The sequence below is a fragment of the Galeopterus variegatus genome, unplaced genomic scaffold (assembly GCF_000696425.1).
Source record: "Galeopterus variegatus unplaced genomic scaffold, G_variegatus-3.0.2 Scaffold115, whole genome shotgun sequence".
Taxonomy (NCBI): domain Eukaryota; kingdom Metazoa; phylum Chordata; class Mammalia; order Dermoptera; family Cynocephalidae; genus Galeopterus; species Galeopterus variegatus.
Window position 1 is genome coordinate 676,597 of NW_007726226.1, and position 17,285 is coordinate 693,881.

Genomic DNA, 17,285 nt, shown 5'->3' on the forward strand with positions numbered 1-17,285 from the left:
TCTTCTTTGTCACCGATGTGGTGGGGTTTCTGGGACTCTTCTAGGAAAGTCTGACGTCTCCTGACTTGTGAGCACTGGTAAAGCAGGTTCATGCTGAGATATTCTTGGACTGGAGCAGAGACACGCTCTGGAACCTCTGGCAGCTACTCTGCCAGTTTGGGTTTCCAGGTTCCCATTGGCAGTGTCCTGCCTTCTATGGAGTTTCAAATGTTTTTATTCAGCGGGAGAGTGGTATGTGTTCCTTGTAGAAAATTAGGAGATAGGAAAAAAACATAAAGAATAAAATAGAAATCACTTGTAATCTCACTACATTTTTTTCTGTAATCAGAATTTGGGAGTAGAGGGTAAATCCTAGTCTCAGTGATAATGGAATAGCTAATATTTATTGTGTGTTCATATGCCACGCAGTGTTCTGAATTATTTACACATATTTATTCATTTAATCCTCAAAACAGCCCTGTGAGATAGGCAGTATTATTTGCTCCGGTTAACAGAGGAAGAAACCGAGGTCCAGTTAGTTAGATAGTTTGCCTAAAAGCACACAGCTAGGAAGGGATATGTCTAGGACGGGGAGCCAGGTAGATGATTCAGGGATGACTCAGTGGCTGTCAGCCAGGACACAGAAGCAGCTTTTGTCCTACCCCTATCACTTCCTTCCTTGGCTATTCCAGGAAGCCTCAGGACAGCACATGGAGAGATTGCTGGGAGGCTCCTGGGCTTTTTGTGCTCTGAGCCGGCAGAGCCGCATTTTAGGTGATCTGAATGTCTGAATGAAAACATTGGCCCTTGGGACCTGGTCTGGAAGTGGCCACCCTCCTACCCTGGTAAGCAGTGACCAGGGTTGCCTCTCCTCTTCCTTCTCCCTGCTCCCAGCAGAGGTTGGAACAAAGATCCAGACCCCTGATGTCCACGCCTTCGGCCCTGCAGCCAGCAGCCCCACCAGACCTGGTCCAGAGCCAGCCCCTGGTGAGTTGGGAATGAGCATTCTGCAAAGAACTGACACCAAACCCTTCGTGATGGGAGAGAACACCATTCCAATGCATGAGCCGCATGCTTGACCCTGGCCCCAGATGCCAGCCCTGTACATGACAGATGCCCCCCCTCCACTAAGGTCCTGCTTTCAGACAGTCAGTGAAGTTATTTGGGTCACTTGTAAAGCAGAGCACAGAGGAACCAGGGACTTGCTGAGACCACCATGTGAAGTCATCGCACCAAGTTTCTCCATCCAGAGACAGGGAAGTCCTCGCAGCAGGAAGGGAAGCGTGTGTGACCCAGCTGGCCAAGTGCCACCTCTGAGCTGGGAGGCATTTCACAATTTCCTCCTGAAGAAAACAACCACCCACAACCTCATCTCTAGTCTCTGTTTCCAAAATTGGACTCAGGAATTGATTCAGCACATCAGAAATGTCCTTACTGGGCCGGCCCGGTGGCGCACTGGATAGTGCGCCACTTGGGAAGCGCGGTGGCGCTCCCGCCCGAGGGTTCAGATCCCACATACAGACCGGTTCCCGCTCACTGGCTGAGCGAGGCGCGGGAGCGACACCGAGGGTTGCGATCCCGTTGCCGGTCCCCGGTCCGGTACGGGGGCAACACTGAGGGTTGCGATCCGTTGCCGGACACGGAAAAAGACAAAAGATATAAAAAAAAAAAAAAAAAAGAAAAGAAATGTCCTTACTTTCATCCTTTCATCTATCCACTCGTTTATTCATTCATTATTTATCCAGGCCTTCTCTGTGCCAGAGACTGGAAATGTGGCCATGAACGAAACAGGAAGGAGAGAGGAAGGGGGCTTTTCCTTTGTGTCCTTAGGGAGGAAGGGAGCCCAGCCAGGCAGGTTCCCAGGTCCACCTTCACACCGGGTCTACACAGCGGGCCTTTGAAGCCCGGGTATGGCTGATATTGGAGGCTTGTTTCCCCAGGATGTTTCCCAACCTCAGGATCCCTAGAGGGGCCAGAGATCTCGGGTGCAGCTGCAGCAGGTCCTTAAGGGCAGAGCGGGAGGTGAATGCTTCCCATTTTCCAACCCTAATGGCCTTCAGCCTCCTTTCGTCCCTAAAGACCACTGGGGCACTGTCTTGTAGAGGGAGGGTTTTTTCCTTTCTCCCTGGCTTTCTCTCTCCCTCACACCAAATTCCATCCAGAAACCAGTCACTGAGTCTGTGACTGTGATTATGGGGTTGGTGCTGCATTAGCACAGGTGTATAAAGAGCGCCGTTCTGAGCCCACTGAGCCTCCACGTCATCCTCACCACGGTCCTGTCTCCTGCTCTTATTTCCATTCCACAGATGAGGAAGCACAGGCCTAAGAGTTGAGACGCGCCCCAGCCCCCAGGGTCGTAAGTGGCTGCCTGTGCACTCTGCCCACTGCGCTGCATTACAGAGGGAGAGCAGCCTTTTCCCAGGATGTTGTCCTTGGAGCAGTTTCTCGGCTTCACCATCAAATTGCTCAAAATCTGTCTCCCCTGGGGGTTTAGAAAGACACTTGTCTGCTGGATGTATGAGTGACTTCTTTGGAGAAGAGTAGTAAGCGCCCTTCTTGTCTCTAATAATTACAAAAAGTCAAAGAGTTTTTTAAAAAAAATAGGTGGGGATGGGGGCCAACTTTATTACAGAAAGTATCCTGTTAGAGATTCACNAAAAAAATAGGTGGGGATGGGGGCCAACTTTATTACAGAAAGTATCCTGTTAGAGATTCACTCCTTTGACTTAAATAAGTCCTGCTGATCATACACATCTTTAGTGGAAAGGCTCTGGAATTAAATTGTTGAATAATATAAGCAGAGGGGAGACTGAAGAAAAGAGTATTTGCAGAGAACAGGCTGGTTAGACGGGGAGACACTGTGGCTAGCCTGACACCCACATCCATGGGAATTCCTCCACCCAGATAGGTACACTCATTATGGAGACTGTGGCATTGCAGCGGGCCTTGTGACTATAGATGAGGTTTCCTGCTTGTGGTATAGAAATCTCTGGACTTTGGAACCATTTATTCATTCATTGAAAAAACAAAAGCTGTTATTGAGTATTGACTTTATGCCAGATAGCAGCGGGCCTTGTGACTATAGATGAGGTTTCCTGCTTGTGGTATAGAAATCTCTGGACTTTAGAACCATTTATTCATTCATTGAAAAAACAAAAGCTGTTATTGAGTATTGACTTTATGCCAGATACTGTGCTAATAAGCAAATGGGATCTGTAGTGTTCTGCAGCACAGATGTGGTCCCTACCCTCCTGGAGCAGACAGCCACCCTTTTAATTTTGCTTTATCCTTTACCAGCTGGGTGATTGGGGCATCTCACTTATCCTTTCTGAGCTTGTTTCCACGTGGGAAACATGGAGCTCCCTCTCCCCCCGTAGTAAAGCGAGGCGTGGAGCAAGGGATGCCAGCATGTTTTGATTCCTCCCATGAATCAGGCTGGGATACAGCAGAGCCAAATGTTGAAGCCCCCTGCCCTCCCAGAGCTCACATCCTGGTGTGTGGATTCCCTGCCTCTTGCTAACCAGCTGGGTGACCTGGGAAAAGTCCCACCCCTGGGGAGGAGGGGCACCTGGGAAAGGCCTTGGACCCAACACTCCCCTCTGCCTCCCTCCCTGGCTGGGAGCCTTGAAACCAGCGGTGGGAAGGTCAGAGTTCAAGGTCATTTCCCTGGGGAAGGAGGCTGGAGCAGATTTAGTGTACACTCTAGGCATCTAGCACAGCCTGCCAGTCAGATCAGGTGAGGGTCTAGGGAGCCTTTAGTTGGACTTATTTCCACCCTTTTGCAGAACCTGAAAGAAAATGTCTTATGGCATGGCCCACCACTCTAGCAGTTCATCTGCTCCTAACTAATAGGACTTTAGAAGATCCCAGGTCTGGAGTGCAAAGAGTAAATAGCGTGTTCAATAAATAATACAGCAGCAGCTGCTACCATTTTTGGAGGGCCTGTGCCTGTAATGTTACCTGCCATATCTTTTTGAGCCCTCCCTACCACCCCTGTGAGGTGTGGGTTTCCAAGTGATTGCCCAAGATCACACAAATTATGAGGGGAATGAGGATGGAAAACTGGGACCTGCACCTGAGCCTGACCTCGAGCCCTTGGGATGGACATTCTGGCCTTTTCCCAGTCGGGACCTCTCCCAGATTCCTGGCTCTCTCTGGTCACTGGCTCTATGACCATAAGTAAAGCTGGTGGAGTTCTGCCCCTCCTGGGGCCACTTCTCTCTCCTCCAGAGGAAGGATCATGAAGAAACAGAATTAGCATCAGAAAGGTCTCTATTGAGACTGGCTCCTCCTGGCACTTCCACTCTGGGGACACTGGCCTCCCTCTCCCCAGCAAGGACTGCACACTGGGGAAAAGCCCTTTCAACCAGAGCTTTCTCTTTCCTCTTGGGTCCCTCCCACCTCTACTGCTAGCACTTCCCACATTCGCCTGGAAAGATGTCATGCCCCTCTGGGCCAGTCCAGGACACCATTGGGGCAGCTCTTTATCTGTCTGACCCACCTCCCCCATCCCTCCTTTATCATCAGCACCGCACAAGGTAGGGCAGGGGGCTGCTGGAAGGTGTGGGGGAACCGCAGGGTCTCAATTCCTGATCAAATATTAGTTCTTATTCTTGGATAAACAGAGGGAGGAAAAGATTTTAAAATAGGAGAGTGGCCATTCTTGGAGAAGAGTAGCTTTGCCTGTTTTTAAAATCATTGCATTTCTTTAAGGAAGAAAAGTAGCTAGCTGTTTCTTTAAAATCTGGTTCTTCTTAGCCAGGAAACTTTGGCCTTGTCTCTGAGCCTAGGTTTGGCACTGAATGGCAGTAGGTGACCCTGAGTGATTCTGTAAATGGGCACCTTGCCAGGCATGAAGGACTGTTGCGGGACTAACTGGGCACAGTACATAAAGCAGCCTGTCGAATCAAGAGTGGGCAGCGCTGGGTCTGGGCAGCTGGAACAGGGACAACACTGATTTTTATAGAACCTTGTTCTGTGCTGTTTACCTTCTTGTTTCACAATTTTTTTAAAGGCAATGTAAATGTCAGTGATTGTCGGAGTTGGATATTGTATTCACAGGGGTTCATTGTAACATTTTCTCTCTCTTTTCTGGAAGGGTTTAAAATTTTCCAAAATAAAGGGAGCTTTTTTTAGAGCAATTAAAAATATTGCTTCTCTTGGCCCTAATTCGGAAGAGTCAGGGACACTCTTTGGTCTGCCTTGAGACTTGATTGCCAGAACAGTAGGTGGGGGAAGATAAGCCAGTGTTCAGAGTCATCACATTCATGGGGCAGAACGCAGAATGGTGGTCACCAGGGGCGGGGAGAGGTTGAAGGGGGGTTATTGTTTAATGAGTACAGAGTTTCAGTTTTGCAATATGAAATGAGCTCTGGAGGTGGATAGTGTTGATGGTCGCACAATAGTGTGAATGTACTTAATGCTGCTGAACTGTATAGTTAAACACGGTTAAAATGGTAACTTTTGTGTTATGTGTATTTTACCACAGTAAAAAAAAAATGCCATTTAAAACAAAAGAAATGCCAACCCGTGAGCATCCCTGCTGAAGCTGGATGAACAGTGTCTTACCGTTGCGGCCTAGCCTGTGCTTAAGAGTTTAGGCCACTTGGCTGGACTCATGGTCATCAGTCCACTAACTGTGACTTGCACCAACCCCGGGAGTGGGGTTAGGAACCAGCCAGCCAGGCATGTAAAGGGCTTCTAAGAGGTGTTACTTACAGGCTGCACCATCCCACCAACACTGCAGGCACACAGCGTGTGCCTGGCCTTCGAGAGTCAGAGTAAGTTCTTCAAGAAGTTTAGCATGTTTTTTCACCTTGGAAGTATGTTGATAGAGCTCCTGCTGTTCAAATTTGGGACAATGTGAATATCAAAAAAGAAAAATGTAGATGGAATGATAGGATTTTTGAACTTTTTCAACCCCCCATGTAATAATTTATTCAGAAAGGACCATTGATGGGCGCCAAGCCATTGAGTTAAGGTTGTTGAGAAACAGGATATTCACAGTCTCAAGGTATCACCTCACAGATGACTTATTCATTTCATAGGGAAAGTAGTACCTTTAAAATGGAGAGTTCTGGTGTCAGCACCTTGATCAAGCAATCAAACAGCATCACTGCTGCTGGGAGAAACTGATGTTGTATGCTACTCCTGATGTGATCTGGAAGGAAGAACAGAACATCACCCTGTTGTTCTCTTGCCCAAATCATTTGACCTGTATCTAATCATGAGGAAACAATCAGGCAAATCCAGAATGTGGGACATGTTCCAAGACAACTGGCCTGGAGTCTTCTGTAAAGTCAATGTCATGAGAAACAAACCAAAAAACGGGAGTAAGAGATAGGCTCTGTGTGTGAACCTGGTTTGGATCCTAGATCCAAAAATAATGAAGGTTATAAAAGGCATTTTTGGGACCCCCGGAGAAAGTCAACTATGGACTGAATATTAGAAAATGTTATCGCATTAATGTCTTAGAATTGCTAGTAGCATTATGATTTGTAGGAAAATGACATCAGGAATAGATGCTGAAGAGTTCGGGGCTGGCATGGCACTCTGCAACTTCACTAGAATTGGTCCAGCAAAACCAATACAGTAGTCCCGCCTTATCCACGGGAGATAAGTTCTAGGTCCCCCAGTGGATGTCTGAAACCTCATATAGTACAGGACCCTATACATGCTGTTTTTTTCCTATGCTACATACCTGTGATAAAGTTTAATTTCTTCTAAATTAGGCACAGGAAGAAATTAGCAATAATAACTAATAATGAAATAGAACAGTTATAACAATATGCTATAATAAAAGTTATGTGAATGTGGTCTCTCTCTTTCTCAAAATATCTTATTGTACTGTACTCACCTATTTTGGGGCCACAGGTAACTGAAACTGTAGAAAGTGAAACTACTGATAAGGGGGACTACTGTATACATAACGTGCACGCAGACAGCAGATGCGGCTCAGCGTCAGCAACTGGTGAATCTGGGAGAAGGGTCGTGTGTGTTTATTGTTCCATTCTTTTGTGTGTGTGTGGACTTGAAAATTTTCAAAATAAAAAGTGTGTCAAAGGAGTCGAGGAGAGTCTGTGGCTATTGTCTGACATGGAAGGACTCATACTTCTGTCCCCAGCCTCTCCCAGGAGACCCTCCTGGAGACTTCCAGGCATCTGTTATCTGTGCAGTTTGTCGATAAGGAGGAAGCAGCTGAGTAACGGTGCTTGGTGGTGGCAGCATTAAGGACAAGGGGCTGGCCTGCTCACAGTCACGGGAGGAAGGGAGGAAATGTCTGCCGGGCATGTGCAACACCAGGAAACTCATAAAATCTTTTCTGGCTGTGAAATGTATTGTGCTGTAGAATAGTCGTTCCGCTGGGGTCAGCCTGACTAGCAGTCAAGAGCAGGGCTCCCAAGTCCTTTATGCGTGTAGAAGCTGAGTCCTCTGATTAGCTTTGTCTCTGAGCCTCTGGGGATCCTTTAGGAACCAGCCTGGAAAGAATGCAGTGAGGCTCTGGTTTTTGGCCAGCATGAAGCACAGCCCATTTCTGTGTGCTGGGCACTTGCGAAGCTTTTTCCTTTCTGCATGACCTTTGCATCTTCCCAGAGGGCACATTCCTAGGTCGTAAACAAATAGACAGCCTGTGGAGTCTCNTTGCATCTTCCCAGAGGGCACATTCCTAGGTCGTAAACAAATAGACAGCCTGTGGAGTCTCTCGTACTGTTCGGCCCAGAGCAAACTGAATCCAGAGGATTCAGATGCGGCTCCTCCTGGTTCTGGCCTGCAATGTGGTGGGCCCCCAGGAGGCTTCCCCAGTGTGGAGAACAGTGGGGGCAGGTGAGGTCTGATTCCTCAGTAATGCGAGGCCCCTTCTGTTGGAGGATAATTCCCTCGGGTCTGGTAGCAGAGCTGTGAAAGATTTGAAAAGCAGGGAGGGGAGGAGGAAACTAATCTGCTGGAGAACATCTGCGGGTGGTAATTGATTGCTGGCTGCCAGCAATGCCCTGCAAGGGTCTTAGTACCACCCCCAGTACGGTGCATGTCTCTGCAGGGGCTGTGTCTTTCACCGTGTCACCTTCTGCTCCAGGGAAGATAGGAGAGCTCGTATCTACTGAGTGCATACCACAAGGTTGGCTCGGTTCAGCACAAGGTTCAGGGAAACCTGGGCAACTTTGCATACACACACACACTATATATATATATATTTTTTTTCTTCCTTTTTACATTGCACGAAGAATACCTGATCATTGGAGAAAAATTAGGGAATACAAGATTATCAGAAAAAAATCCAAATGGCCTAAAATTCTACTATCCAGAGATAGTAGAATTAATTAATTCATTCATTAAACAGATATTCATTGGGTGCCTACCATGTGCCAGGCACTGTGCTGGGAACTGGTGGCACAGCAGAGAACGGTTCGGACCTGGTTCCTGTCATCATGGGGCTTCAAATCAGGTGCCAGCCATTCATAGTAATACTTGATATTAAACAAGTAATCTGAGTATGAAAAGTGCCTTGATGATGTCTAGTGGCTCTGAACTAAGGACACAAGATAAGGTGGGGAAGGGTCAGTATTTCTTCTGGCTGGATCCTGTGCTGGGGTGGGAGTGGAGCGTAAGTCTGCACAGGCCAGCGGGCCTCACCCCCAGTATTTCCAGCCATACAAAAGGCTCTTTCCCCTTGGGCAGCTGTGACCTTGTGTTCACCTGCTGGAGTTGCCCATGTGCGCAAGACAAGAGGTGTGTACTTTGGAGGCAGCACCATTTTAGGCTGACAGATTGTGCTCTGGAAGGAGGTGGAGGGCTCTATAAGCAGTTTAGGACATGGTTGGCAGGCGTCTCCACCCTGCACTGTGTTCACTTCCACCAGCTCAACTCCTCCCCATCCAAGACCAGAGCTTCCTGTCATGCTGTCTTACTGGGCTGCAGCCGGGCTCACTGAGAAGACAGAGACCCTAGCCTGCCCAGATTCGGTGTTTCATTTTGCAGTGACATCTTTGGAGGCCTTGCTCCGGAATGTGTTGTATCCACTGGAGAGCAGCCTGTGCTGCTTATTTCCTCATCTCTCCTAAAAAGCTCGAGAGGCTGATGAGAACCAGGCAGAGGCACTGCAGGTGTGAGCAGGTGTGTGAACGCTGTGTTTGTCGTTCCCGTCATTGGCACCAATGCATGCTTTGAGGTCGGCCGGGCTGCCCCACTGCCTCTTCTGACCTTTGCTCAGCAGCAGCTCCGTGCCCGTGAGGCTGGGCTTGGAGGCCACAGGTGACCAGACTGAGGCCAGGCCCCTGAGGGGCTTGCCACCTGATATGGGAGCCGTGCACTACTGCATGGGGACTATGGTCAGGGAAGGTGAAGGTCACGTCAAGTTTGGCTATGAAGAGGGGATGGGGAAGGGTGTTCCGGGCAGGTGGCTGTGTAGACGAAGGCTTGTAGGAAAGGAGAGCATAGTGCTTCCAAAAAACTGCCAGTGATGGGGGCCAACAACAGATGTAGGGTGGGATGGTCAGGGAAGGTGAAGGTCACGTCAAGTTTGGCTATGAAGAGGGGATGGGGAAGGGTGTTCCAGGCAGGTGGCTGTGTAGACGAAGGCTTGTAGGAAGGGAGAGCATAGTGCTTCCAAAAAACTGCCAGTGATGGGGGCCAACAACAGATGTAGGGTGGGTTCCCCCAGAGAGAAGAGCATTGAAACTGAAGAGGCTCCCACCTTGCAGAGCCTCATACAGTGGAGGCTGTCATGAACCCCCACAGCCCCTGGACCTTGACTCCCAGTACATTAGGAACCCCCTTTGTCCCCTGGGAGCAGTCCACACTGATGACTTCCAGGGGCTGACATGTCAGTGCCTCTGTTCCTTGACCCTTGGGTGGGGTACCGCAAGGCCTGTGTTTTATATTGTTTCTCAAAATTCCTCAGTAGGATTCAGTTCCAGTTGTCCATAATTCTGATTTCCCATGTGCCCTTTGGGCTTTCTTCCCTTTCCTGTTTTCTTTCCCTATTTACTTATCTTTCCTGAACTCACCATCCAAGCAAACTGTTTCTCAGGGAAGCCAGACTAAGACCCCCATTTATAGGGTTTGAACTCAATACTGAGGATAGTGGGGAGTCATTGAAGGGTTTTCCACATCTGCAGTGACAGGGTCAGATTTGCACAGTCATTGTGACATGGCCTGGAGGTTGGGTGGGGAGAGCCAGATGGAGGTGGAGGGATCTTGTTACCCAGATCCTGACTCTCTTGCTGACTGCCATCCAGCACCACCTGTGTTCCAGATGCTGGTCTGAGCCTTTGGTGTGCAGTTTCTGATTGAATCTAACAAGAGCCTTATGAAAGACACGTTCCGTTTTACAGATGAGGAAGCTGAGCCACAGAGAGGTTGAGACAGCTGGCCATGCTCACACAGCTGGAAGTGATGGCTTGGGGATGTGAGCACAGCTTTGACAGATGAGGAATGTGTGCTCTTTTCCCCCTGCATTCCAGCCTTTCTGCTTTCTGTTCTCTCTGCCAGCACTGTCCAGGATCTGTAAGGTTGGCTTTTAGCTTCCTGGGTGCAGACAAGTGTCTTCCTCTGCTTCCCTTCCTTCCCATAGGTAAGTTCGAGGATAGGGAAGACCATGTACCCAAGTTGGAGCAGATAAACAGCACAAGGATCCTGAGCAGCCAGAACTTCACCCTCACCAAGAAGGAACTTCTGAACACGGAGCTGCTGCTCCTGGAGTCCTTCAGCTGGAATCTCTGCCTGCCCACACCCGCCCACTTCCTGGACTACTACCTCTTGGCCTCCGTCAGCCAGAAGGACCACCACTGCCACACCTGGCCCACCACCTGCCCCCGCAAGACCAAAGAGTGTCTCAAGGAGTATGCCCATTACTTCCTAGAGGTCACCCTGCAAGGTGAGGGTAGCAGAGATGGCTGCAGCCTGATGTCAGGACCTCTCGCCCCTTCCCCACCACACAGGGGCTGGGATCAGGTGGCTCTGAGGGGCATGTCCATCCAGAGAGGACCCTCTCTGTTAACTGGGACCCACGCACCAAATCACTCCCACTTTGCAGATGATAAGCAAAGCAGGGGCAAGGATTCGCCCACTGTGTTACTAATAACATGTAAAAGAGAAACAGCAGCTTATATACAGCAAGTACCCTACAAACTTACAGATCACCTGGTAATTTTTCTTACAGTAACCTGGAACATCATAAATGATTTAAATAGCACAGATTCGCAGGCAGGTCATTCCTGAAGATCTGTCATCATACAGATAGGATGGGGGCAGGGAGTTAAGTTTACATCTGCTTCAGCAATAAAAGTTACCCTGTTTGGGGACTCTTACTTGAAACCCGCTCTTCCCAGTGTCTTAAAATTTCTGTGTTAGGTAAAAAAGTAGGTCGGAAGTACTGCTGGTACAAACACCCGATAACCCATCACAAGCCAAATGGTCATGAGTAGCAACATCGATGACTGTGACATCAAACATTAACTGAGCACTCGATGTGTGCCAGGCATCTTGCTTTTCATACATTATCTCATTTGAACCTCACGACGACCCACACAAAAATCATTTCAATTATTCCCTTTTTACCTATGAGAAAATTGATGCTCAAGAGGTGAAATAACTTACCCATGGTCATTGCTAGGATTTGACCTGGGGATTATGATTCCATGACTGTGCCTGTAACCATAATGCCACTCTGACTGATTGATACAGTCAGTCCTCCGTATCCATGGATTCCTTATCTGTGATTTCCGTATTCGTGAATTCAACCAACCGCAAATTCAACCAACTGCAAATTCACCCAACCTCGGATCAAAAATATTCAGAAAAATAAAATAAAATAACAGTACAATAATAAAAAATAATACAAATAAAAAACAACACAGTATAACAGCTATCTACATTTATTAGATATTGTAAGTAGCCTAGACATGATTTAAAGTATATGGAGGATGTTCATAGGTTATGTGCAAATACTATGCCATTTTATATAAGGAACTTCAGCATCCATGATGCGTCCTGAAACCAATCCCCCACAGATTCGAAGGGATGACTTTACTTTAAAAGGCAAGAGTTGAATTTCGTAATTGAAAATCATGAACAATTAAGACAACATCATAATGCACTGAAAACCAAGTGTCATTCACAAAAACTGGGAATTTCAGCTATTTGCCTTTGCACATAAATAGTACCAGCTTTGCCATGTTGCCGTAATTGAAAATCATGAACAATTAAGACAACATCATAATGCACTGAAAACCAAGTGTCATTCATGAAAACTGGGAATTTCAGCTATTTGCCTTTGCACATAAATAGTACCAGCTTTGCCATGTTGCCAGGTATCTTAGTAGGACATTAAGATTTCTCACTAAACCTAAATAAAGTGCCCATTTTAGTGATGAATATCAAACTCTTGTAGCCATTCATTCATTCAACAGGTTTTCATTGATTGTCCATTGAGTGGGCCAGGCGTTATTACAATTAATAAGTAGCCTTTGGTCATACCCTAAAACAGAAGCCTTTGAAATGGTATGTCATTCATCCCTAATAGCCAAAGAAACGACAAATGTTTTGTGGTTCTGTTTTTAGCCCATCAGCAAGCCTCTTGCAGCCTCCTGGGAACCATGGACAATAATCTGAAAATCACTGATCTAGGCTGATATCAGAAATCTCAGTCTAAGAGCCAAGGTGTCTAAGATTCATTTTTGGAACTTCACCATTTCTAATTTTTCATCCTAATGTTAGGGCAGCAATTCACAGCCTTTGAATCGATTCATTTGTGCACCAGTTCTCAGGGCAGGCATGGGACTCCACAGGGAGGCTCTTTGATGCCAACTCCCTCTGTGACTGTCTTTCAGATCATGTATTCTACAAATTCCAGCCTTCCGTGGTTGCTGCAGCCTGTATTGGGGCCTCCAGGATTTGCCTGCAGCTTTCTCCCTACTGGACCAGAGACCTACAGAGGATCTCAAACTACTCCCTGGAGCATCTCAGCACATGTATCGAAATCCTGCTGGTGTAAGTTCTTCTGAATTCTGTTTCTGAAATATTGAGGTTCTACTTGCCCTGGAGGCCAACCTCGGATCACGGGTGATTTCCTGCATCTGGGTGTTGTAGTGTCTCGTGTAAAGTGGGCCATGGGGACTCCTGATAGAAGTGGGGTTTGGGGAGTCAGCTCTTCCTATTTGTGGTAGCTTTGGGTTTGCATTTTTTTTTTTTTTGAAGGATGACTGGTAAGGAGATCTTAATCCTTGACTGGGTGTTGCCAGCACCACGTTCTCCAAGTGAGCCAACCGGCCATCCCTATATGTGGATCCGAACCCATGGCCTTGGTGTTATCAGCACCACACTCTCCCAAGTGAGCCATGGGCCCACCCTGGGTTTGCATTTTTAAGGTCAGGAAACAAGGGAGAGGAGATGCTGTGTGCACCTCCTTGCAAATATCTGGGCTCTTTGATCTTAGTTCCCGTGTGGTCTTATGGATAATCACATTGAGGGACTCTAATTATAAGCTACTTTTCTCAGATGTGACCACAAAGCTAACCCCTAAGCCAGCTAAGCCCAGGTGGCTTCACATAAGAGGCCAAAGCCTCCTTACAAGGATCTGGGAATCATGGGGAGAAAGCACTTGGTCTATCAGAGAAGATGCTTCAAGGCATCATGGACTCAACACCAGAAAACTGGGTGTTGGAGGCAATAGAGCTTCATAGTGACTGCAGGGAGGAAGGCAGATGGGACAGGACAGCACCTCCGTGGCTACACCTGGTCCAGTTCTTCTCCTACCCGACAGGTGGCAGCACATCCTGGATGCTGGCTTGAGTGACCAGTGGAACAAGGGTGGTCAAAGCCAAAGCACGTAGGTCCCTGCAGAGCCCCCTCTCTGCTTCCTGGTGTTGGAAGCTTGGCTGGTGGCTGCCTTTGTCTTAGTCCTCTGAGATCTCAGCCCTGCTCCCTAGGCCTTGTTTTAAAATGTGTGCTTTTTAGAAGGTCCCCAGAGCCAGAGAACATGGCCTGGTCTGAGTGCTGTGGGTGTCCCCACCTCCCGGCCCCCCCTGCCACCGATGGCTGTCGCTCTGAGATGTCTCCTCAGATCTGGTGTACCCTCCACTCTCCCTCTCTTACGTAAGCCTCTAATTGTTTTGTTTTCCCAAAAAGCTTTATGGGAAGCTTTTTTAGAGATGGCAAAAAACACTGTTCTACTGTCCCTTTGAGATGGAGAAAACTAGACCCCAGGGACAAAATTTGCCTGGTATTTGCTAGCTAAGGAGTGACTCAGCTGGGGATAGAGCTGGCCCAGCAGTGCCTGGAAGGAAGGCACAGATTGTGCTCATCAGGCACCAGGAGCAATCACAGTGCCAGGTGCTGGGAGGACAGTGGTTAGCAGGAGCAGATGGGATCCTCCCTGCAGCCAGGCAGTAATCAGAAATAATCATGTGGATGTTGACAGCCGAGAATGGGCACTGCAGGGGCTGCAGAGACAGCCAGCCTTGTCTTGAGAATTCAGAAGAAAAGGAAGCAGACCCAAGCTAAGATCTGAGGCCCGAGTCTAGTCGGTGAACTGCTGGGACCATGCTGCAGACTGGCAAGGCCCAGCAGTGACAGAGCACGTGCATCTGTCTGGACCCCACTTAGCGAGGCAGGTAGAAGTGCGCATAGGTGTCTGGTGGCCTTTGACCTCCAAGTCTCACCCAGGTCTTTTCCTTTCAGAGCATATGACAATGTCCTCAAGGACGCTGTCACAGTCAAGAGCCAGGCCTTGGCGATGGTGCCCGGGACGCCCCCAGCCCCCACCCAAGTGCTGTTTCAGCCACCCACCTACCCCAGCCTCAGCCAGCCAACGACAACCCTGGCCCAGTTCCAGACCCCTGTGCAGGACCTATGTTTGGCCTATCGGGACTCTCTGCAGGTCCACCGCTCGGGGAGCCTGCTCTCAGGGGGCACGGGCTCATCCCTCCACTCCCCGTACCCTACTCTCCAGACCTTGGACATGTGTCCTGTGCCCATCCCTGCGTCCCTTAGCATGCAGATGGCCATTGCAGCTGAGCCCAGGCACTGCCTGGCCACCACCTATGGAAGCAGCTACTTCAGTGGTACCCACATGTTCCCCACAAGCTGTTTTGACAGATAGGCCACCTTTGGGCCACTTGGGGAAGCCTTGGAGACCCTGCAGAGGAAGAGGACATTGAAGAGGGGAGCTCGGCCAAGAGAAGCAACTGGGAGGCCATCCCCAAAGAGCCTCGTTGCCCTTGAACATAGAGGGTTCATGCTCTTCTTAAATAAAAGTGACCCAGAGCAAAACTTTCAATGACATACCTCACCTGAGAGCATTCCTCTGAAAAACGTTTTCTGCATGTGGCTGGGTATATAAAGGGATGGCTCAGTGGCCCTCCCTCAAGCAGGGACCCAGCGAATCAAGAAAGACTTGGTAAGAGTCCAGGAGACTGAGGACTGGACTCAGACCCGTCATCCACAAGCATGTCCGGTTTTTAGCATCAAAGACTTCTTTCCTTTTTGCCGATGGCAGCTACACCACTGAAAGAGAAAGGGCAGCCTGGCGTGTTTTCAGGACGCCCAGAAGATGCCGTATCGGGTGCTTTTCTTTCCCTGCTCCATACAGAGGGCCTGTGTGTGTGTTTATGCCTGAGCCTGCCTTGAGGCACAGTGGGCGGCTGTCTTGCCTTCGTTAGTGAACCTAAAACCGTTCTCGGTCTTTTAGATATTTCACGTGCTGCTGCTTCGAGAAGTGATCTAGCTTTCTGTTCAGTAAGGTGTCTTGTTTACATACCGTATCAGGGATTTTGTGATACTTGAAAACTCCTTAGAAAAAAAAAAAATTTAATTGCCACACTGCCTGTCCCACGTGGTGGCTGTATGTTTTAACCCAACTTGGATGGACCCACGGGTAATAACAGAGCTCCCTTTTCAAAAGCGTGTGGTTAGGGGCCGGCCCGGTGGCACACTGGAGAGTGCATCGCTTGGGAGTGCGGCGGCCCTCCCGCTGAGGGTTCGGATCCCATGTGGAGACCGGTTCCCGCTCACTGGCTGAGCACGGTGCGGGCGCGACACCGCGGGTTGCGATCCCGTTGCTGGTCAGTAAAAAAGACAAAAAGGAAAAAAAAAAAAAGCATGTGGTTAGGGAGAGCCACTTTCTAGGCTTTTGATTCCAGAAGATTCCATGTCTTGGATGTTGTGTTCACCTGTAATACTTAGGTAATCACCGGGGGCGGGGGGGGGGGGGGGAGATCGTTGAAAGGAAGACAAAGGTTTGAAACAGACAATCCCCTCCACCCCCCAACACATGCTTAGTGTGCATGAGGTTAAACCCAGTCTCAGCTTTGAGTTTGGCTAATGGCAAAGGATAATAATGTGGAATATTTGCTTAATGCCGCCCAGATTTGGAGAGTGGGGAGGTACGTGGGTACATGACACCATCAGTAGGCAAGCTTTTGGTTGAATGAAAGCCAGTATTTGGGGATCTGCAGCGAGAGGGACCTCAGGAAGACTCTTGTCACCGTGTGCAATATGTTTTTATTCTGACTCGCAGCTTGTGCTCAGCATGTGCTTTTGGTTGGTTGAGGGTTGGGGGACACACTGTTTACCCATCAGAAAGGGGAGGTGCAGAGGACCACAGAAGCAGTTTTTGTTTGTTTTTTAAGAAGAACCCATCTTGGTTTTCTGGACTCATTTGCAGTCTAGGAAGCTATGGCTGCATGCTGCTGAGTTGGATGCGGGGGAGATGAAGCTTTTCAGAGCAGATGAAAGTCTCCACGTGGACACAGAAGAAGAAGAGAGACTGGATATGGATAAAGCACTGCCACTCTGTCTGCACAGGAAACTCCATGTTTGTTTGTTTTTCTCTTTTTCCTTTACCAACTTCCTTCTATTTATGTGCGACTGGCTTGTATTACAAATTATTGTATCTGTCTATTCTGGGGCTGGGGCCTCATAGGCCACCCCCTCAGTAGAGCCTCACCACCAGCCCAGCCCTGAGAAAAAGGCATCCCGCAATAAACACATCACCTGCTCTTGGTCTCTGGGTTCTCTTCCTTGGCTTTCCCTCCCAGATCAGCCACTGTGGGTGTCTCCTCATGTTGGGGAGGTGGGGGTTATTGGGGGTTAGCAGCAGCAAGACTGGGTCCTTTGGAGCTGGGTCCTGCCTGCTGGTTGGATCTGGGCCTCCAGGGAACACAGGCTGAGCAGAGGAATGTGCAGGGCCGGATGTCCCAGCTCTAGCACTGCAGCAGTCAGGGTTCTCCAGAGAAACAAACCAATCGGATAGAGAGAGAGAGATTTATTTTAAGGAATTGGCTCATGTGCTCGTAGGGGCTGGCAAATCC

General features: G+C 48.7%; 1 protein-coding gene across 1 annotated transcript in view; it reads left to right on the plus strand.

Moving 5' to 3' along the window:
- CCNJL (cyclin J-like) overlaps nt 1-15,793 on the plus strand; it is a 53,385-nt gene extending 37,592 nt beyond the window's left edge. The window contains exons 4-6 of the mRNA XM_008587123.1: nt 10,550-10,852; nt 12,807-12,966; nt 14,656-15,793. Of these exons, the coding sequence (XP_008585345.1) occupies nt 10,550-10,852; nt 12,807-12,966; nt 14,656-15,076 (884 nt within the window). The 3' untranslated portion in view covers nt 15,077-15,793. The remainder of the gene's footprint in view (nt 1-10,549; nt 10,853-12,806; nt 12,967-14,655) is intronic.
- Nucleotides 15,794-17,285: the final 1,492 nt, after the last annotated feature.